General features: G+C 36.5%; 1 protein-coding gene across 2 annotated transcripts in view; it reads left to right on the top strand.

Moving 5' to 3' along the window:
• The first annotated feature begins 7408 nt into the window (after nucleotides 1–7408).
• LOC128557043 (zinc finger protein 37-like) overlaps nucleotides 7409–23342 on the top strand; it is a 50313-nt gene continuing 34379 nt past the window's right edge. The window contains exons 1-3 of one of the 2 annotated variants that reach the window (XM_053543558.1): nucleotides 7506–7645; nucleotides 11365–11564; nucleotides 12351–12527. In XM_053543558.1, coding sequence (XP_053399533.1) covers nucleotides 11392–11564; nucleotides 12351–12527 — 350 coding nt within the window. In that variant the 5' untranslated portion in view covers nucleotides 7506–7645; nucleotides 11365–11391. Of the gene's footprint in view, nucleotides 7646–11364; nucleotides 11565–12350; nucleotides 12528–23342 lie in introns of both variants that reach the window. The other variant, XM_053543565.1, reaches the window with a different exon arrangement.

The following is a 23342-nucleotide window of genomic DNA, read 5'->3' as shown; positions in this document are numbered from 1 at the left end:
CACCTATTTTTCATGAAAGTTCTATCACAAATAAACGAAAAAATGAAAAGAAAATAGGGGGTTATGTAGTTCCTAGTGAAATGCCAGTCAGTTGTGGTCTGCTACCCTAAAAATGGCGCATATTTGCTCTCATCCGCGCAGTAAACACCTACTTCCGGTTTCGATCTGCAAAACTTGCCATGTGGGGTGTATGAACATGAAAACCGTCTCATTTCATGCAGAATGTATTCTAGTAGTGAAAAATGGTGATTAAAGCACTCATTCTACACGAATTTGCGCAAAAAATGGGAAAATTAGGATTTATTTATTATGGACTTCTTTCGACTACACCACGGAAGCATATTTTCGACCGAATTACTGACCTTATTCCTATGAACGAAACATAGCGGAGTTCGTCTTTTTAATTTCCTTTACCGAATATTTACAAACATTTATTTTAACAAGGAAACTAATTATTAGCATAATTAATAATTATAACATCTAAGAAATAATAGCCGATATGCAAAATAATTTTGCTTTTATCAGGATTATCAAAAATTAACAAGTATGTGACGCAATCAGCAAGATCTCGGTGCCGCGACTATACTCGTCAATCGCCGTCCTGGGGAGTCCTGATAACGCGCGTATAGTCGGATATCGACGCTACAGGGGTAGAAAATATAGCGCCTTTAGTCGCATTTCGGCCCCAAGGAGTTAAGGCTGTGGAAAGGATATACAGATTTCCTAAAATGCATTTTAGTTTAGCCATTTTTGTCTCAAACGTCAGTTTTCGTACAGACATGTTACAAAATGTCGAAAATACACTGATTTTTAGATAAAAAATGATTTCTCTAATAACCTTAGGACGGCTAGCACATATTTATGCAATCTCGCCAGGCATATGTATGTTTTTGACAACACAGAAAATGACGTCACTCGACCTTCAGCTATTTCCAGAAGTAAATCAAATGAAAGTAGAAATGCTAAACTTTAAAACGAAAGCCGCATTTTGATTTGTAGATAGTCAGGGGTCACGCGCAGGGGTCACCCCATCTAAATGTATGTGCGTGGACTTCTTTTTTTTTTTTTTTCTGCTATTTGGGAGCCAATTTTCAGCACTTTATTACGAATTGAAATTACCTGGGCTTTAGTACAGCATGTCAGCTTTTAGTCTATGAAAAAATATTTGAGCTCTGGATAAACAGAAATCCCACAGGGGTCAGTAACGGACCAAGTGTACATTGATAATTTTGGAACTTCATCAAATTGCTCAAAATGTAATTTTTGATGTTGTCTGAGAGTGTCAGTATATGCCTCAGATGTAAGATATAACTGTATTTGAGAGCTGCAGACCTAGACATTTCAGAAATATTTTCAAAAGTTTCGTGTAATAAATTTTGTTTCTAAGGGCCATCAGACGCTAATACGTTTTAGTATGTTAAGGCTGCGGAAAGGATATAACAAAGATAAACAGTTAAAACATATAGTAAGCAAGCTGTAAAATAAGAGATAGGGTTATACAAAATTACATGTAGCAGTAAAACATGAAGTTAAACCTGTGAAAGACCTGCTGCTCTTGGCCAAAAGCCTAAGAACTGCTTAAGATAAACATGAAATAAAAAACTGAAAGGCAAAGCTAGCGCAAAAAGCTGAATAAAAATATGCTAAATGAGAATATAACCTCAGATCAGATCTGAAATGAACTGAGCAGCAGCTCCTTCACAGTAGCACATAAAACATAGCATGAAAATAGTATGTAATAATGACAATAGCACGAGAACATAAAATGCATGCAAATTATTACATGAAAGAAATATGAAGAAAAGTGTACAACTAAAGCAACAAAACAAAGAAACCAGCTATCATTGTCAGGGAGTACTAAGTGGACTGAGTAGCTGAACGAGGCCATTATATCGAAGAAGAAGAAGTGGATTATTTTATATGAAATAAAGAACAGCTGGATTTAGTGGTGTTCAGCCTACTAAGACACGGACATCCCTATTCTGCGGCCGTGCGGCCATATTTGCGGCCATTTCTGCGGCCAACTGCGGCGCTTTTTATTATGTTTATTGCTGTCCTTGATGATAAGATCTTTACCCCCTAATGTCTTATACTGATAATAATCAGTGATAAGAGTAAAAAGAATTGTTCTATCACTGAGGTAGAAAATAAGTAATCTCTTTATACAAATTGGAAATTATCCATTTACGCATATAATTTTAATTTGACAACTTCAGTGTAATTTCTTCTTTTAATTAAGATTAGTGAATGAATAATCATTGTACTTGTTAGCTGTATTTGTCTTAGTTGGTGGATAAAAGTATCATTGACAAGTACGTTGGATTACGTTGGAGTAGTCAGTAAATGATATAAAATATCAATGATTAGACATCAAGCGGATGGAGAAATCATGTTGAAATAACAGCCGAAAATGTGCTGAATTTACCGTCACAGGGTTTCAAGGCCAGGGCAATATTGGAAAGTTATGGCACATTTAAGTTTAATGAAATCCGGAAACAGCATACTATGATATACACAAGAGAAATTAGATCAATAAGACTCCAGAAGTCTATCAAGTAAAAAAAAAAATACACCTATTTACATAAACCTTAATGAAATAACAGCCGAAAATATGCTACATTTACCGTCACAGGGTTTCATATTTACTTATAGATAGACTTCTTGAGTATTAGTGATATAATCTCAGACTCGTACTCAGCATCAACTGCAACTATTTATGAGTTTGATATTAAATGTATATCGAAACTCGAAAAATTATGGGGCATTAGATACTAGTGAAAACGACTGAAAACAAATATGAAAGAATATACTTTTATTAAGGATGTAAGTAAAAGATTTTCATTCATTATATGTAAATAAAAATACAATGTCAAATTCATATTCAAATTTAAATCGCAAATTATTTGAGGAAGACAATTATAAATGATAACAGATTGTTTCATTTTATCACAAAGATTATATACATACAAACATAATAATGTTATAACAACAAAATTACACAAAAATATAACAACACATTTCATAACACAAAACTTGGGATGAATTAGAATATTTACTATTAACATGGTTTCATTTAATTTGACAATTCGTCAAAAGTTGTCTGCATTTTCTTTTATTTCTTCGATTACAGACGGCTTAGTAGGTACGAACTCTTTTGAAGTTTTACTATTTCCGTGTGTTGTAGGTTTTACGCTAGTTTCATCACCAATGTATTGAACTAAAACGAATCTGTCACATTCCGTCAATTTATACGTATATCTTTGAAACGTTGTTGAAAAACCTTTTTCATTTGATTTGTCCCTTATCTTGTAGATTGATTTAACCAATTTTGGTTCATTTGTGTTTCTTGGATAATGTTTACTTCCGTTGTGTCTCCAAAAATACCTATCAAATAAGCGTCCTTTTTATTTGGAAGTTCATTCGTGTCAATTAAGTAAATTTCGCCCCCTTTTGGTTTCATGGGCACATCAGTGGATATCTTCTCGCTGACCTCGCCGCTCTTGGCACTGTTAAGAATATCAATAGCAACATTATTTTTCAGAGTTTTTGCTATGTTCATAAAAACTTCTGGATGGCCACCACCATACTGAACGAAATCATCACTCGCAGGTAATTTATTAGACTTTCCTTTGATTTTTCGCGACGGCTTTTCCTCGTGCGTTGTCTCTGAGTCCTCTTCGTCGTTTTTTGACGTAAGTAATTCACACGATTCTATTTCTAAAATCTCAAATCTGTTTGACGCGGACTGAATATCAAATTGGATGTTCTTTGCCATTCATCTCTGGTCTTCTTAAAGTAGATGTTATTTATACCACACACAATACACACAACCTGAAATTAAATTGATATGAATATTTTCCGTTTCCTTCACAAAGTTTTAAACAGCGTTAGTTATTTTCTGTAGGAGCATTTAAGGTTTTGTATATTGTAGCATAAAAAAGTTTTACACCAACCAAACAACCTGTGTCAAACTCTAGCCCGGGCAACAGCACAAACTATTGACCGGCAGTTTGTGTCAGGAGTCATGTACTAGCAATAATGCAATGACATCTATGTACTATGTCTTTCGCTCATGAACACGTCTTAAGTGTAAATTTCCATAACCGAAAAACACTCTTATTTCTTTGATAAATGGTTATTTTTGTTGGGTTTTATGACAGAATCATTCATATCTTACATAAATAATGTACATAAATGTCCAATGCAAATTTCCCATTAGTCTAACTTGAATAAAATATTATATTTTATGATTTTATATCACATGCGCAAAATCGTTATTTTCAATTTCTGCGCAGGTGATATGATCCATAATTTCATATCACATGCGCAACAGTGTTATTTTGTTTTTGTGCGCATGTGATATTATTTTTTCATATCACCCGTTGAGAATTGATACTTTCGCATTTTAAAAAACCGAGTCGATAAATTTTCAGACGAGGCGCTTATATAATTATACGTTAGAATAAAATTACCTTTTCTGTCTTCTCTGTCATGAGAGGGTGATATGAAAAATGTTCACCCCTCGAAATATGAATATAGACCTTGGCTGGCGCCTCGGTCAATATTCATATATCTCGCGGTGAACATTTTTCATATCACCTTCTCAGGAATGCAATATTTATCTAATATTTCTATTGTAACTTCTGCATGTTTTAGCATTTTTTAGAAAATAAAATAAAAAGATTTATCTAAATGTCAACACTTATTATATTTAATTATATTTCATTAAAATATGCTGACTTACAAATAAAATATATCGGGTAATTCACGTGAGCGAACAATATTTCTGTAACATCGTAAAGTTTTAATCAGAAATAGATGTTATTAAGCTTCTCTCAATTATTGATTTATGTAAAATCTAATTGAATATGGTTGTACGTCTTACATTAATAATAATAATAATAATAATAATAATAATAATGATAAATGTTGTTTATATTAGAAGTTAAATTAGGTCATGAAAGATTATATATGAACAATATACCAATCACTGAAGTGACTGAACACAAACATCTCGGTCTCACCTTTTCCTCGGATCTAAAATGGTCCTCACATATATCTTTTACTTTGAAAAAAGCTTGGCAACGAATTGGAATAATGAGATCCCTTAAATTTCTATTAAATCGACAAAGTCTCGAACGAATGTACTTTTCATTTATTCGTCCAATCCTGGAATATTCTGATGTTGTTTGGGACAACAGTACAGAAGCTCTTAAGAATGAAATCGAGGCCGTCCAGAACGAGGCTGCACGTATAGTCACCGGTGCCACTAAACTCTGTAACATCCAGAAACTCTTATTCGATCTCGGTTGGGAACCTCTGACAGAACGACGAAAAAAACATCGCCTTGTTTTGTTCTATAAAATGGTCAATGGTCTATCACCCGCCTACCTGTCTTCACTAATTCCTGAAAACCAACATAATATCAATACTAGATTTAATCAAAGAAACATCAGAAATATCCTCTGCCAGTCACATTCATACAAATCTTCCTTTCTTCCTAAGACAATAAACGACTGGAACTTACTTCCTCAACATATCAAATCATCTCCTTCAGTCAATGCCTTCAAATCAAATCTGAATAAAAACCTACCGAAATCAAATCCTTTATTTAATGCTGGATCCAGAAAAGGCCAAATTCTTCATGCTCGATTACGTCTAGGTTGTAGCTCCCTTAACTATGACCTCAACCGCCGAGGAATCACAAACACCGCTAGATGTGATTGTGGTGAGATAGAAACTGTCGACCATTATCTGCTCCATTGTCGAAAATACCAAAATCTTCGAACTGACATATTTTCCAATCTCCAATGCGCTTTAACTCTTAACAATCTACTGTATGGTGATGAACATCTATCTTATCAACATAATATTTCCCTATTCACTGACGTTCAACGATTTATCATCTCAACAAATAGATTCAGTACATAAGCTGCGACAATCAACATCTCCCCTCTCCCACCCCTAAACGACGACGAGAGACAATAGCATAAAAATGCTCGTTAATTCTTCAATCATCATTAAAACACACACACACACACAAACACACACACAAACAAAAAAACATAAAAAAACCCCACCCCAAAAACACACACACACACAAAAACTTTGCATTATGCATTTATTTTTCACATTCATATTCCGATTAACACAACATGATACACATACTTACACAGCCTAGTTACTATTCTTCATCTAACCTCTGTTTTTCTTATGGAGCGGAATTCATATAAGTTTTAAGTAGCTTGTTTTCCAATCCATTCGATTGAAAATTTCTTTGTTTGTTTGTTTGTACTATTTTGATTGATGTATGTCTTTTTATCAAACTTTGTTAATTTCAATATAGTACTCATGTTTGTATATACAATTTGTGGAAATAAATACAGTTTAAACTAAGTATAATGTTTACAAGACTTACCGAAGTATTGGCAATTGCCTCTGGAACGCCGTCATATAGTATCAAATCTTTAACGCGACAACCACTGAAACTTAAACACAATGCATCAATGTCAGATATGTAATTAGCAAAGTACTTTGTTTGGCTGTGTCCAATGATCACTGCCATTTTAACTAACTATCAATAGTTTTGGGGGTTTTTTTTGACTAAAAAAGAATTTAAATGAACGGCTATTCTCTCTTTTTTATTTTATTTTGAAAATCGAAGCGTTTTGTAATTCTGTGAAACAGTGTTTTAGACAGAAATTGAAAAAGGTAGAACGATTGTCAATTTGCCATAAAATCTTTAGAAATATTATAATCCAACGATAATTGCGTATTCCTTTATACACTTTAGAATGCGAATTATTGTACAAGAAAGCATCACCTGAAGACAGCTTATCTGCAGTACAGACAGACCTCGTTGAATTTTTGTCTTATATAGTTCTGGAACCAGTGTCAAAGTGATGTGTGGTTATTTCATTTACATTTGTGGATACACATGTCACAATTGCGGTTAATTAGAATTTGGACATAATTAGCAATATTTGTGTATATCGGAAAACGTGTCACTTACTAACTGTCATGACACGAGAGCACAAAGGCACATGCATCCAAGACAATTAACAAAACAATTCAATTATGACACCACCAAATATCTTAGTCAATATAATTTATGAATAATCATTAACACAAATAACCAATCACAACTGTAATAGTTAAAAATCATATTGATCAGTAAAAACCAAATATATTTTTTACAATTAGGTTAGAAATAATTTTACACAACACTATTATCGAAAAGCTAAAGTGTTGTCTTCTCCCGCAGTGATTTAAACAGCAGGTTGTTAAGATCTTATCATGAATACTAATTAACTCTTACCATAAAAGCGCCGCAGTTGGCCGCAGAAATGGCCGCAAATTTGGCCGCACGGCCGCAGAATAGGGATGTCCCTAAGACACCGCGCGTGCGCTATACAGTTTCCGGTTTCGGTTTGATTTTGGAACAGGAGTACCTATTTAGTTAGGTTATGGAAGATTCGCCTCCAAAAGAGGCCAAGGTCCATGAAAAACAAAGGAAACCCAAATGGGCAAAGAGGCAGCATTTAATTCGTATTTCTGACGCCGTATGGAAAAGGTGGAACGATGTGAAAGCGAAAAATGAATGCAAATCTCATGACGATTTTGCAAGAATGCTCTTGGATTCGTGGTGATTAAAATTTGCTACGTAACTTGACACATTTTAGAGCACGAAAAGGTTTTTCTAGAAAAATATGTGGGAAGTGTTAGAGAACATGTAATACGATCGTGCAGCGCTGTCGTTTTAGTTTCGAAGGTTTGCAGCCTGGGTATGTTCTAATCTCTGGCCTGGCCTGGCCTGGCCCGATGAGCCCAATTTTCGACTGGGCCAGGCCAGGCCAGATTTTATTGTACATAGAGAAATGAATGGCATAAAATCTAATACAGTAGCAAGCAGTATTAACCTGTATTGTTTACTTGCTGCAGGTCAAACAAAATGAGAAACCAGTCCTCTGGGGAATCATTAATTAGCCGTCATTCATCTTATTTGAAATACAGATTTGCACTGAAGAAAATGGTGTAACTAAATGATAACTACCCATTTTTTCTGTGATCAAATTATTTAAAGTCAACTTTAACACTTGTTTTTAAAACTAATGGCTAATTTCATTGATAAGTTTACTGCTGCAATATAACTGAATATTTGCATGCAGTGAATAATGGTGCATTGTGTTTATGTTATTTCTAAGTGATACATTTAACGCTAAAAGATGCTCTTGAGCCTGTTTCACAAAACTTTGTAGGATTTTTTTCACATACTTAGATCAATATAAAAACAGTCTTACAAAAATATTCAGTATACATTATTTATCACTTCCCCGCATCATACTATCCCAGATCCTAGAACGGAGATAGCATTATTTTAGAAATTGAAAGTTGTTGTCCGTTAGTATTGACAGGTGCCACTCATTAATCTTCGCCAATATTCTCAGTCGTTTTCTTTATTTTACACCATATTTGTAACCTGAAAATACCTAAATTGACCAAAATAACATACATTGTTTACCAATGGCACAGTGGCGTAGTGATAAGTTCTCCGACTTTCACACGTTACCGTGGGTTTGATTTCAATTCTGATTGCTTTCATTAAACCAATATAATGTCATTTTATCGATACTGTTTTTATTCTTACAACATTTTATGGTAATAACTTGTATGTAGAAGAATGTCAAATACTTGTGTATTTCTTTCAATAAATGAACAATAAATCACGATAAGTGACAATTTTCCTGCATTCTAAGTTTACAGATGAAATTTAAAAGAAAATGATAATGAAAATGGTCAAACAGGTGTCTCGAACTCGCAGTCCCGAGATTGGTAGCTGAACATTTTGTCAGTACAACTATATCTGCATGTACGGACTAGCGGTAAAGAAATATATTTTATTTGGTTTTCAATAGTTATATTTTTATTTATGTTTGGGCACCGAAAATTTATTTATGGAAGCATACGGAATATTCTTGAGTGCTAGTTCAATAATTTCGGACAATACTAAATAATCCTTAATAAACACCAATAATAATAATTAGTTAGGTTATTCAAATGGGGGAAAACCAAGCCACCAGTCAAGAGTCAATTGAGGTGGAGAGTCCCTGATAATAGTCATAACAATTAATCAGGCATCACCTTTAAATTAGACTTAATAGTTATGTTAGCTACAGGCTTATTCCCAGGTGTATAATTTTACAGAGTGGGAATTGAAAATGTATATATATAGTGTCTGAAATATTCAAACTTATTCCTCAATTAATCAGCTCCAAAAGTCAGATTTTAAAGATTCTATAGAAATCGCTTTCACCTTTTATGAAATTGAAATCTATGGCCTGGCCTGGCCTGGCCCGGCCCAGTCGAAAATTGGGCTCATCGGGTCAGGCCAGGCCAGGCCAGGCCAGAGATTAGAACATGCCGTTTGCAGGGGTGTTGGTGGATTCGTCAACACCTGTTCGTCTAACTTAATTTTCTGTACTGTATCTACTAAAACATCAAACTGTTGTTAAAGTATACACAGTATGCATACACACGCTTAATTGTGTGATTATTTTATATACTAGTTAACTGGCCAGTAATTGGCAGTTTGATTACTGCTGACCATAATTCACAAATTATTAGGACCGTATGACACCAGAACATTGACAGTACGTTTCATTAAATTAGTTAAAAGTTTTTTCTTCATAAATAGTTTACAAAGCCTATAGATGTGCCTTTTACATGTAAGGTCAGAATTTATTCTGTATATTTTTCATATATTTGAAAGTTAATTGAGCTGACTATTTTTGTTTCAAAGTAAATTCTAAATAAATTAATGGTATATTACATGTATTATCTTCCTTTAAAACAAAATACCCCATTAAGACTGCAAACATTTGAATTATTTTCCCTTATTTGTGACAAATATACCAGTAGGGGGCACACCGTGTGTCCTACAGACACATTCTAGTTTAATTTGTACTTTAAAGCGACTAACCCACACATTGTGAATTGTGATTTTACTAATTTCCAAAGAGTATATGAAAAAGAGCGATAGTCATGATAGTAGTGTGAGATATAAATGACCTATTAATTAATAAATCTGGTATAATATTTAAATGATAGTTTCTAGCACTTGTTAAAAACTATTTTCTTTGATTCATTAGCCCTTTGTTTCCGGTAATGCAATTAATTGTAACAATTAAATATCATAACATAACACACATAACAATTTTTTATTTTAATTCATTTCAATGTATAAAAAAAGTAACACTGTAAACATTACTTTTTTCACAATACAGTCATTAAACAATCGTATAACAATACCATGACATTCTAAACTATATTAATAATATCCTTATCAAAAATAATTACATGTAAAATCAAAGCCTTGAAATGTCTGATGGTTGCGGGTTTTTAGTAGATTTATTTTCTGTTTAAATGCCAGTCTACGAATATACATGAATGAGAAACAAATGCAAGTTTAATGTGCCTCATATCTGAGATGAACTCTGCCTGACCCAGCTTATGATGTAACCATGAGCTAGAATACCTTATCATTGATAGATCTTATATAATCTTAATGGTCAGTGTGGAGCCTCCGTGGCCGAGTGGTTAAGGTCGCTGACTTCAAATCACTTGCCCCTCATCGATGTGGGTTCGAGCCTCACTCAGGGCGTTGAATTCTTCATGTGAGGAAGCCATCCAGCTGGCTTACAGAAGGTCGGTGGTTCTACCCAGGTGCCCGCTCGTGATGAAATAATGCACGGAGGGGCACCTGGGGTCTTCCCCCACCATTAAAGCTGGAAAGTCGCCATATGACCTATCGTGTGTTGGTGCGACGTTAAATCCAACAAAAAATAAAATAAAATGGTCAGTGTGAGTGGATACAGGTTGAATAAGAACTGCTTGTTCATTGATAATTCATCCGCATTGTTCATGAATGGGACTACTTTGTGTAGCACATGAACATCCTTTGGATGTGATTTGGAATAAAATAAAGATGCTATGATTGTCAGAAATACACTAACTTTTGGTAGCGGGATATACCCGCAACCCAAAACCCAACAACATTGATCATCAATATATATAAGTATTTTGCAAAATCCATTTGAAAGAATATACATACACATATTTTTTATCAAGGAGGGGATTTGTTTTGACTAGGTAACTGTTTAAACAGTGTTGTTTTGCCCAATAAAAGAGGTGTTTTGACCAAAATGGGGAGTGCTTTGACTAACATTCTTTTATATATTTACATGAAAATGGTTGATAAGTTTCTTGTATGCAGAATTACAGGGACATGAGATATTGCAGGTTTTTTAATGTACTTTTATAAAGCGTTGCAACGTTTTTACTTTTTATAAACACTGATAAATATAGAAGGAGAAGCGACCAAATTTAAAAGCGATGGGACGACCTAAAAAGCCTGAAAGTGAGAAAAAGAAATCTGTTCGAGCCAGGTATCTTCGTTTCAAGGCGAGACACATCAACATAGGAGAGGAAGTAGATCGGTGGGCACAGCTAAAAAGCCTTGTGGGGACAGATAGTGATAAAGCACTAGCTAAATTGCTTATAGACAAGTAAGTTTGTAAACAGAGGGACAACTTCAAAATAATGTTTTATTGTGTAAAATGTCAAATAACAATATAATATAAGGGTGTTCATATCAGTTCTACATTTACTAGGAATGATAAATATTCTATTGTAAGCAGTAAATGTTCAGCCTTGATCAGTTAGCTTACAATAGTTGTCAGCAAAGTTATTTTTTAAATAACTGCATCCATAAGGGTTGCAATATTAGGCACTTGTACACTGAGGTGCTCCCTTTCTGTTTAATTTCAGTTGCAGTTTTTATTTGAAATGGTGCTCAGCACATAAATATTGATTGTACGACATTATGCGTCGGGTGTCCATCCTATTTTATTTATTTGTTTTAAGTATGTAAGTACAGGAATTATACAGTTTCAGCTCTGTTACATAAAAAGTAAGTAAGTAACGTCTTTATTTAAGGAGGCTTGCACATTCTGTTTCCTGATCTTCCATGCGGGCCTCAAGATACACATTATACCTTTTTTTACCAAAATTATGTATATAAATAATTCACAGTACCGACTTGGTCACGTTAGGGGAGATTATGTCAGGCAGCCGGTTAGCTCGGTTGGTAGAGCACTCGCCCTGTAAGTGAGGGGTCCAGGGTTTGAGCCCCGAACTGACCGCACATATTTCTCACCCTATGACGCCTTCAGAGTTAATGTGTCTGAGTTTATAATTGATCATTGTTTGCTTAGCTTTGACTTTCGTTCACAAATTTTGAAACCTGTAAATATTTGCAATTTAGAGTGTTTTTTACTTTTTTGTCATTGAAGCTATTATGAAAAATGTGTCACCCCAGCATTGACACTGGCTTGTGAGACACAAGGAAGAAGTGCTTCTACACCACTTTGGAAAACTGTGCCATTACTCTCAGTCCCTGGTGTGTCTTCGGTAACAGAGGGGAGTTATACTTTGTCCTACATAAAAGAAGAAGGAGATGTGACTTTTATGTAAGTCACTTAGTTACCACAATTTACGTGAAAAGCTGTCTTATTATTGAAAGGATACAGAAATCAAAAATGATAGGATCTGACTGCATTACTTTATTATCTCACCTGAGCCAAAGGCTCAGAGTGAGCTATTGTGATCGTCTGTCCGTCCACACTTTCCTTTAAACAACATCTCCTCCTAAACCACCAAGCCAATGGTCTTCTTTAAAAATTGTTCAAAGAATTGAATATGTACAGAACTCTGGTTGCCATGGCAACCAAAAGGAAAAACTTTAAAAATCTTGTCCAAAACCACAAGGCCTAGGGCATTGATATTTGGTATGTGGCAACATCTAGTGGGCCTCTACTAAGATTGTTCAAATTAATCCCCTAGGGTCAAATATGGCCCCGTCCCGGGGGTCACATGGTTTATATAGATTTATATAGAGAAAAACTTTGAAAACCTTCTTGTCCAAAACCATAAGGCCTAGGACTTTATTTGGTATGTATCATCATCTACAAAGATTGTTCAAATTATGCCCTTAGGATATATAATATGGCCCCGCCCTGGGGGTCACATTGTTGTACCCCCCGACAACAAAGTTGTAAGAGGGGGTATACTGGTTTCAGGTAATCTGTCCGTCTGTCCATCCGTCTGTCTGTCCGTAGACACAATCTTGTGCGCACCATCTCTCCTCATCCCCTTGACACAGTTTAATGAAACTTCACACAAGTGATCAGTAATAACAGTAGTTGTGCATGGGGCATGTTAGGTTCTTTCAGAAAAAAAAATTGCAGAGTTACGGGACTTTGTTTTTTTGTTACTATGCTATATACATAGACACAGTCTTGTGCACAGCATCTCTCCTCATCCCCTTGACACAATTTAATGAAACTTCACACAAGTGATCAGTAACAACAGTAGTTGTGCATTGGGCATGTTAGGTTCCTTCAGAAAAAAAAATTGCAGAGTTACGGGACTTTGTTTTTTGTTACCATACTATATACATAGACACAATCTTGTGCGCACCATCTCTCCTCATCCCCTTGACACAATTTAATGAAACTTCACACAAGTGATCAGTAACAACAGTAGTTGTGCATGGGGCCAGGTAGGTTCTTTCAACAACAAAAGTTACAGAGTTATGGGACTTTGTTTCTTGTTAACATACTATGTACATACAGTCTGCATATGCAATCTTGTGCGCACCTAACCTTCCGAACCCTTGCACATAATTTAATGAAACTTTACACAAGTGATCAGTACCAACCCTAGTTGTGCATGGTGCATGTTACGTTCTTTTAGATAAATATTCTGCATAGTTATGGGACTTTGTTTTTTGTTACTATACAGTATACATACAGTCCACATAATTATGCAATCTTGTGTGCGTCAAATTGCAATGTACTGTGTCGGTGCATGCGGGGGGTACATTCATCACCTTTAGTGATAGCTCTAGTATCTGTAGACTTACAGTCAAAAACAAAAGGGCCTAGGGCTTTGATATTTGGTATGTAGCATCATATAGTGGGCCTCTACCAAGATTGTACAAGTGATCCCCCTAGGCTGAAATATGGCCCTGCCCAGGGGGGTCACATGGTTTATATAGACTTGTATAGGAAAAAGAACTTTAAAAATCTTCTTGTCTGAAACCACAAGACCTAGGCTTTTGATATTTGGTATGTAGCATTGCCTTGTGGTCCACTACCAAGATTGTTCAAATTTATCCCCCTGTGGTGAAAAGAGGCCCTGCTACGGGTTCCCTAGTTTAACATAGACATAAAATAGGAAAAAACTTTAAAAATCTTCTTGTCTGAAACTGCAAGGCCTATGCTTTTGATATTTGGTATGTTGCATTGCCTAGTGGTCTACTACCAAAATTGTTCAAATTATTCCCTTGGGGTGAAAAGAGGCCCTGGCACGGGGTTCCCTAGTTTTACATAGACATATACAGGAAATTTTTTGTCAAGCCCGCTTGCGGAAGCGAAGACATAGTTGTCCAAATGGCTGTTCGGTGTATGTGCGTGCGTCTGTGCAGATTTGTTTGTCCGGACCATAACTTTGACATGTATAGAGCAATCTTGTTTATATTTGGCATGAATGTTAACCTCAGTGAGACGGAGTGTCATGCATGCACCCCAGGTTTCTATCTCAAAGGTCAAGGTCACACTTACAGGTCAAAGGTCAAATTCAAAAATGACTTTGTCCGGGTCATTTCTTCTTCATGTATGGCACAATTGTCATCATCATGAGACGGAGTGTCATGCGCAAGATCCTAGAATTACTTCCCTTTGTTGTTACTATAAATAGCTTATATTCGTAACTTTTTTATTACTGGTCGTAGGGAAAAATCAAGACCACTTTTCTGAAGTACAACAGGCATGTTACATCCAATTTTCAGGTGTATTTTGACCTATCTCTACTGGTGAGGATTTTTGTGTGGACTTAGAATTTTTTTTTTTTTTTTTTTTAAGCCCCCGAAGGGAGGCATGTAGTTTTTGAACCATCTGTCGGTCTGTCCGCAATTTTCGTGTCCGGTCCATATCTTTGTCATCGATGGATGGATTTTCAAATAACTTGGCATGAATGTGTACCACAGTAAGACGACGTGTCGCGCGCAAGACCCAGGTCCGTAGCTGTCCGTAGCTCAAAGGTCAAGGTCACACTTGGACATTAAAGGATAGTGCATTGATGGGCGTGTCCGGTCCATATCTTTGTCATCGTTGGATGGATTTTCAAATAACTATGCATGAATATGTACCACAGTAAGACGACTTGTCGTGCGCAAGACCCAGGTCCGTAGCTCAAAGTTCTAGGTCACATTAAGACATTAAAGGATAGTGCATTGATGGGCGTGTCCGGTCCATATCTTTGTCATCCATGGATGGATTTTCAAATAACTTGGCATGAATGTGTACCACAGTAAGATGACGTGTCGCGCGCAAGACCCAGGTCCGTAGCTCAAAGGTCAAGGTCACACTTAGACGTTAAAAGATAGTGCATTGATGGGCATGTCCGGTCCATATCTTTGTCATCCATGGATGGATTTTCAAATAACTTGGCATGAATGTGTACCACAGTTAGACGAAGTGTCACACGCAAGACCCAGGTCCGTAGCTCAAAGGTCAAGGTCACACTTAGACGTTAAAGGTCATTTTTCATGATAGTGCATTGATGGGCGTGTCCGGTCCATATCTTTGTCATTCGTGCATGGATTTTAAAATAACTACGCATGAATGTGTGACACAGTAAGACGACGTGTCGCGCGCAAGACCCAGTACCGTAGGTCAAAGGTCCTAAACTCTAACATCGGCCATAACTATATATTCATTCAAAGTGCCATCGGGGGCATGTGTCATCCTATGGAGACAGCTCTTGTTTTAAGATTTACGTCCCTTTGTTGTTACTTTAAATGACTTATAGTTATTGTAACTTTTTGCAGTCTCCTTTTTATTTGGCATAAATGTTTGCCTCATTGAGACAAGGAGTGTCGTGTGCAACTCCCAGTCCTTTTGACAGCTGGCGGGCTCGACATGTTGCCAGTGGGCATCTAGTTTTAAAATCTTCAAGTTCAAGGCTTATGCCTTTGATATTTTGTATGTATCATTGCCTAGCTGATCTCTAACAAGGTTGTTTGAGTTATGCCCTTGGGGTGAAAAGAGGCCCCGCCCCAGGGGTCACTTGATATATGAGTTATATAGGAAAAAATACTTCAAACATTATCAGATCATATTTCCAAGACTGTTTGGTTATATTTACCTGATGGCCCAAAGTGGTAAGGGTCACCCGACTGTGACCTTGACCTACTGACCTACTTTCTTGTTTTTTAGCTCACCATCATCAGATGGTGGGCTATTCAAATCACTCTGCATCCATGGTCCGTTGTCCTTCCGTCCGTCCCTCCGAGCTGACATTTGCATACTTAGGTGGCTGTAGGAACAATAGGTAACTGTACTTTTTCTTTGATGTCATTCATTTCGTAAGGCTTTTATGTGGCTATTTTTCTCTTACATGGCTAAAAGAACAATAGAGAGAACAAAAGAGTAGCCAAAGAAGTATCCATATGTAGGAACTTCCGTCCTTCCGTCCGTTAACAATTTCTCGTTATCGCATCTCCTCAGAAACTACCAGGGGGATTTTGACCAACTTTGTCAGAATGATGTATTGGTACCTTAGTTGTGTCCCCCTGAAAATCAGACTGGTTCAACAATTTTTGAGTGAGTTATGGCCCTTTGTTTATTTTTATAATTTACATAGATTTATATAGGGAAAAACTTTAAAAATCTTCTTGTTCAAAACAACAGGGCCTAGGGCTTTGATATTTGGTATGAAGCATCATCTAGTGGTCCTGTACCAAGATTGTTCAGATTATTTCCCTGGGGTCAAGTATGGCCCCGCCCCGGGGGTCACATGGTTTACATAGACTTGTATAGGGAAAAACTTGGCTTGAAAATCTTGTCCAAACCACAAAGCCTAGGGCTTTGATATTTGTAATGAAGCATCATCTAGTGGTTCTCTACCAAGTTTATTCAAATTATCCCCCTAGGGTCAAATATGGCCCCGCCCCGGGGGTCACATTGTTTATATAGACTTATATTAAGGGAAAAACTTGGCTTGAAAATCTTCTTGTCCAAACCACAAAGCCTAGGGCTTTGATATTTTGTATGTGACATCATCTAGTGGTTCTCTTCTAAGATTATTGAAATTATTCCCCTAGGGTCAAATATGGCCCCACCCTGGGGGTCACATGGTTCATATAGACTTATATAGGGAAAAGCTTTTTAAATCTTTTTGTCAATAACCTACAACATTCAAATTTGGACCACATGTATGGTTTTGAGTGGCAGGATGAACCTTGACATGAGTTGACCTTGATTTTGACCTAGTGACCCTCTTTCACATTTCTGTAGCTACAGCTTTCAAATTTGGACCACATGCATAGTTTTATGTACCGAAACAAACTTTGACCTTGACATTGACCTAGTGACCTACTTTCACATTTTTGAAGATACAGGCTTCAAATTTTGACCACATACATAGTTTCGTGTTCTGAAATAAAATTTGACCTTGATTTTGACCTAGTGACCTACTTTCACATTTCTCAAGCTACAGCTTCAAATTTCGACCACATGCATAGTTTTGTATACCGAAACAAACTTTGACCTTTACATTGACCTAGCGACCTACTTTCACATTTTTGAATGTATAGGCTTCAAATTTGGACCACATGCATAGTTCTGTGTTCTGAAATAAAATTTGACCTTGATTTTGACCTGGTGACCTACTTTCACATTCCTCAAGCTACAGCCTTCAAATTTGGACTACTTGCATAGTTTTGTGTACCGAAATGAACTTTGACCTTAAGATTGACCTAGTGACCTACTTTCACATTTCTGTAGCTACAGGCTTTAAATTTAGACCACATGCATAGGATTGTGTACTGAAACAAACTTTGACCTTGACATTGACCTAGTGACCTACTTTCACATTTTTGAAGGTACAGGCTTCAAATTTGGACCACATGCATAGATTTGTGTTCTGAAGTGAAATTTGACATTGATTTTGACCTAGTGACCTACTTTCACATTTCTCAAGCTACAGCCTTCAAATTTGGACCACTTGCATAGTTTTGTGTACCGAAATAAACTTTGACCTTAAGATTGACCTAGTGACCTACTTTCAAATTTCTCAAACTACAGCCTTCAAACTTGATGCACATGCATAGTTTTGTGTACAAAGAACTTTGTCCTTAAAATTGATCTAGTGACCTACTTTCACATTTCTCAAGCTACAGCTTTCGAATTTGGACCACATGCACAGTGTTGTGTACGGAAATGAAAATTTGACCTTGAGCTAGTCAATAAGTCTTGAAATTTGGAACATTCAAAAATGGCACATTGGTGGGCGCCAAGATCACTCTGTGATCTCTTGTTAAGATGCAACCTTGAAATTTGGATGACATGTACAGTTTTGCACACCGGTCTTAAAACTGACATTCAGTGACCTTGAATATGACCTACTGACACTGACCTTCTTTCTTGTTTTTGAAGCTTTAGCAAAGAAATTTGTTCAAGTAAGCAACTTTCCTCAGGTGAGCGATATAGGGCCATCATGGCCCTCTTGTTTTAGATATGATTGTCTGGACTGTTATTATTTCTGCCTAAAATTGTATTAGTTTTAGCTTACCTGAGCACTTCGTGCTCAAAGGTAGGCAATTGTGGTCAGTGATTGTTTGGCAGCGTCCGTTGTCCCTCAACATTTTCCTTTATACAACATTTCCTCCTAAACCACCAGGCCAATTTTGATGAAACTTCACAGGGATGTTCCTTGGATGGTCCTCTTTCTCAAATAATTGAATTAAATTGAATAATACAGAACTCTGGTTTCCATGGCAAACAAAATGAATAACTTGAAAAATCTTCTTGTCCACTGGGACTAGGACTTTGATATTTGGTATGTAGCATTATCGAGTGGTCCTGTACCGAGTTTGTTCAAATGTTCCCCCTGGGGTCAATTATGGCCCTGCCCTTGGGGGGCACATTGTTTATATAGACTTACAAAGGAAAAACTTTGAAAATCTTCTTGTCCAAAACTACAGGGCATAGGGCTTTGATATTAGATATATAGCATCGTCTAGTGGAGCATGACCAATATTGTTAAAATTATCCCCCTAGGGTCAAATATGGCCTTGTCCGGGGGTCACATGGTTTGCCCAGTCAGGGAAATGTTTATGTCAGCTAAAATTTAACAGTTAACTCATAGAACACAATTGCCCTCCTTGATACATTCAGTGACTGCACAAGGAATAGAAATTATTTGGTCACTGTGCACTGCATGTTTGGATGTACTAACCTCAAATCAATAATAATGGTTCATTTACCAATCATAAGTGACCTCGGTATCAAATGTGATCTGACAGCAAAGCATTCTCTAGTTTGGCAAAAAAGGTTCTGTTGTTCTAGGTCAATGTAACATTGACCTTTGACCTACTGACCCCAGAATCAATAGGGTTCATCTGCTGGTCATGATCATCCTCCCTAATAAGTTTCATGATCCTAGGCCCAAGCCTTATTGAGTTATGGTCCGGAAATGGTTTAACTGTTCCCAGTCACTGTGACTTTTACCTTTGATATACTGACCTCCAAATCAATAGGGGTCACCTGCTAGTCATGGTAAATCCACCTAAATAAGTTTCATGATCCTAGGCCCAAGCATTGTCAAGTTATCGAAAAGGGTAACTTGTTCTGGGTCACTGTGACCTTGACCTTTGACCTACTGACCTCAAAATCAATAGGGGTTATCTGCTTGTCATGTTCAACCTTTCTTTTAAGTTTTACGATCTTAGACCTAGCCGGCCGTTTTTAAGTGATGATCTGGAAACAGTTTTAACTGTTCTGGTTCACTGTGACCTTGACCTACTGACCTATAAATCAATAGTGGTCATCTGCTGGTCATGATCAACCTCTATATAAACATTCATGATCCGCAGCCCAAGCATTCTTGAGTAATTATCTGGAAATCGTTTAACTGTTATGGGTAACTGTGACCTTGACCTTGGATTGACCTCAAAATGAAGGGGTTGACTGCCTCTGTATCAGCTTTAATGGTCATATGCCCAGGCGTTCTTCAATTTTCATCGGGAAACAGATTTGTCTACGAAGCGACCGACTGACATCTGCAAAACAACATATTAAGGTTTCGATGGAGGCTTTGAGAAACAAAAATCAGACAACAACAAATCATAGAAAGAAAGAGTTGTCTGACATGAAAACTGAACAGCATGTAAAACATGTATATTACTTTACGAAACAAGTGTCAGTATACTGATATAAACACTGAATTCCTGAAAAGGGCTGCCGAAAGGGGCTCCACTTCCGGACAGTTAAACGCCTTTAAAAACTCACCATTTTCAAAGAACTGTTACACATGTTTGTTTTGATGCATTTGCAATAGCGTGCGAGTGGTGAAATTTCACGTAACAAGGTGGAACATAGTTTTCAGCAATTGTTTATCTTTATTTCTTTACAAATGGCATTCATTTTCAAAGGGAGACAACTTTTTCTCAAAGATTACTTAAAATAATCGGAAAAAGTTGTTTCCCTTTAAAAATGAATGCCATTTGTACTTAAAATAATCGGGAACAGTTGTCTCCCTTTGAAAATGAATGCCATTTGTAAAGAAATAAAGATAAACAATTGCTGAAAACTGTGTTCCACCTTGTTATGCGAAATTTCACCACTCGCACGCTATTGCAAATGCATCAAAACGAACATGTGTAACTGTTCTTTGAAAATGGTGAGTTTTTAAAGGCGTTTAACTGCCCGGAAGTGGAGCCCCTTTAGGCAGCCCTTTTTAGGAATTCAATGTTTATATCAGTATACTGACACTTGTTTCGTAAAGTAATATACATGTTTTACATGCTGTTCAATTTTCATGTCAAACAACTCTTTCTTTCTATGATTTGGTGTTGTTTGATTTTTGTTTCTCAAGGCCTCCATCGAAACCTTAAGGTTTCGATGGAGGCCTTGAGAAACAAAAATCAAACAACACCAAATCATAGAAAGAAAGAGTTGTTTGACAAGAAAATTGAACAGCATGTGAAACATGTATATTACTTTACGAAACAAGTGTCAGTATACTGATATAAACATTGAATTCCGGAAAAGGGCTGCCTAAAGGGGCTCCACTTCCGGACAGTTAAACGCCTTTAAAAACTCACCATTTTCAAAGAACAGTTACACATGTTCGTTTTGATGCATTTGCATAGCGTGCGAGTGGTGAAATTTCGCATAACAAGGTGGAACACAGTTTTCAGCAATTGTTTATCTTTATTTCTTTACAAATGGCATTCATTTTCAAAGGGAGACAACTGTTCCCGATTATTTTAAGTACAAATGGCATTCATTTTCAAAGGGAAACAACTTTTTCCGATTATTTTAAGTAATCTTTGAGAAAAAGTTGTCTCCCTTTGAAAATGAATGCCATTTGTAAAGAAAAAAAGATAAACAATTGCCGAAAACTATGTTCCACCTTGTTATGCGAAATTTCACCACTCGCACGCTATTGCAAATGCATCAAAACAAACATGTGTAACAGTTCTTTGAAAATGGTGAGTTTTTAAAGGCGTTTAACTGTCCGGAAGTGGAGCCCCTTTAGGCAGCCCTTTTCCGGAATTCAATGTTTATATCAGTATACTGACACTTGTTTCGTGAAGTAATATACATGTTTTACATGCTGTTTAATTTTCACGTCAAACAACTCTTTCTTTCTATGATTTGGTGTTGTTTGATTTTTGTTTCTCAATGCCTCCATCGAAACCTTAAACTGATGAGTCTGGCTAATATAAGAAATTAATAGATATTGCTATGATTGCCTGTTTAAATTTATCTATTGCATTTTTATTATTTCTCTTGCACGTTAATTACATGATTGATTTCAGCAATTTTGACTTTGTAAAGACAATAATTATATGATTACATTAATAAATAAATTTCACCGTTTCATTTTTTCGAAATTTAGAGAAACCTGTGGTCTTTTTCATCCAACACTTTGGCCTTTTCCATCTCTAGAAAATCTATTTGAGGCTTCTAGAATGACGTAAGATATTTATCAGATTGTGAAGTATGTGTTTGTGATAGCTAAAATATGGATAATACAGTTTTAGTCCCCTATTGAAAACCAGTTTTGGCGACTACAGGAAAGCGCTTTTTCGTCCCTCTGTCTGCAATGTCGTGTCTGGTCCGTAACTCTGTCATTCAAGAAGTAATTTTAATATTATTTGGCAAAACTGTTAGTCATGATGAGAGGACATGTTGTGTGCAAAACACGGACCCCTGGCTTAAAGGTCAAGGTCAAAATTGGAGGTCAAAGGTCAACAGGGCTTTTTTCCTGTCCAGTCCATAACTCTTTTTAATAAATATGGCTTGGCACAATTGTACCTCATAATTAGATGATGTGTCATGCACAACTTTCAGGCCCCTTGCTCATAGGTCAAGGTCACACTTGGCAGTCAGATGTTTACATGGTATGAACAGGATCTGATTCGTGTCCGGTACATAACTCTGTCATTCATTAAGGGATATTAATATTACTTGGCGCAAATATTCCTCATGATGAGACGACGTGTCGTGCGCAAAGCCTGGACCCCTAGCTCAAAGGTCAAGGTCACAATAATCAGTTGGAGGTCAAAGGTCTCATACCCTCGTGGTGATGGATTCCATCAGGAATGAGGTATCTAGAGTGATTAATATAAGTTGTAGAACTTCCTTCACAATCGACCTAAAATAAATTATTTGTAAACTAAAGGTCAACAGGATTTTTGTCCAATCTGGTCCATAATTCATCCATCAAGGGATTTCAGTATTTTCCCCATGACGAGATGACGTGTCATACCCAAACCCAGGACCCTAGCTTAAAGGTCAAGGCCACACTTGGAGATCAAAGGTCAGTAGGATTTTTTTTCAAGTTTAGTCTATAATTTTGTCATGCAAAACAGGATTTAAATATCAGTTGGCTTAAATATTTCCCTGGATGAGACAACGTGTCATGAGCAAAACCGGGGCCTTTAGCTTAAAAGTCAAGGTCACACTTGGAAGTCAAAGGCCAAAAGGGCTTTTTCCTGTCCAGTCTATAACTCAACAATCCTTAATGGGATTTCAATATTATTTGGCACAAATGTTTACAATCATGAGACTTGATGTCATGCGCAAGATGCAGGACCTTGTTGACATGAAACTTGGTCAAAATGTTTATCTTGATGATTCCAAGGCCAAGTTTAACAGGTGAGCGAAGTAGGTTCTTCATGGCCCTCTTGTTTCAAAAAATGTCAAAGATAA

The sequence above is a fragment of the Mercenaria mercenaria genome, chromosome 1, assembly GCF_021730395.1.
Source record: "Mercenaria mercenaria strain notata chromosome 1, MADL_Memer_1, whole genome shotgun sequence".
NCBI classification, from domain to species: domain Eukaryota; kingdom Metazoa; phylum Mollusca; class Bivalvia; order Venerida; family Veneridae; genus Mercenaria; species Mercenaria mercenaria.
This window is presented reverse-complemented; position numbering and strand designations above follow the sequence as displayed.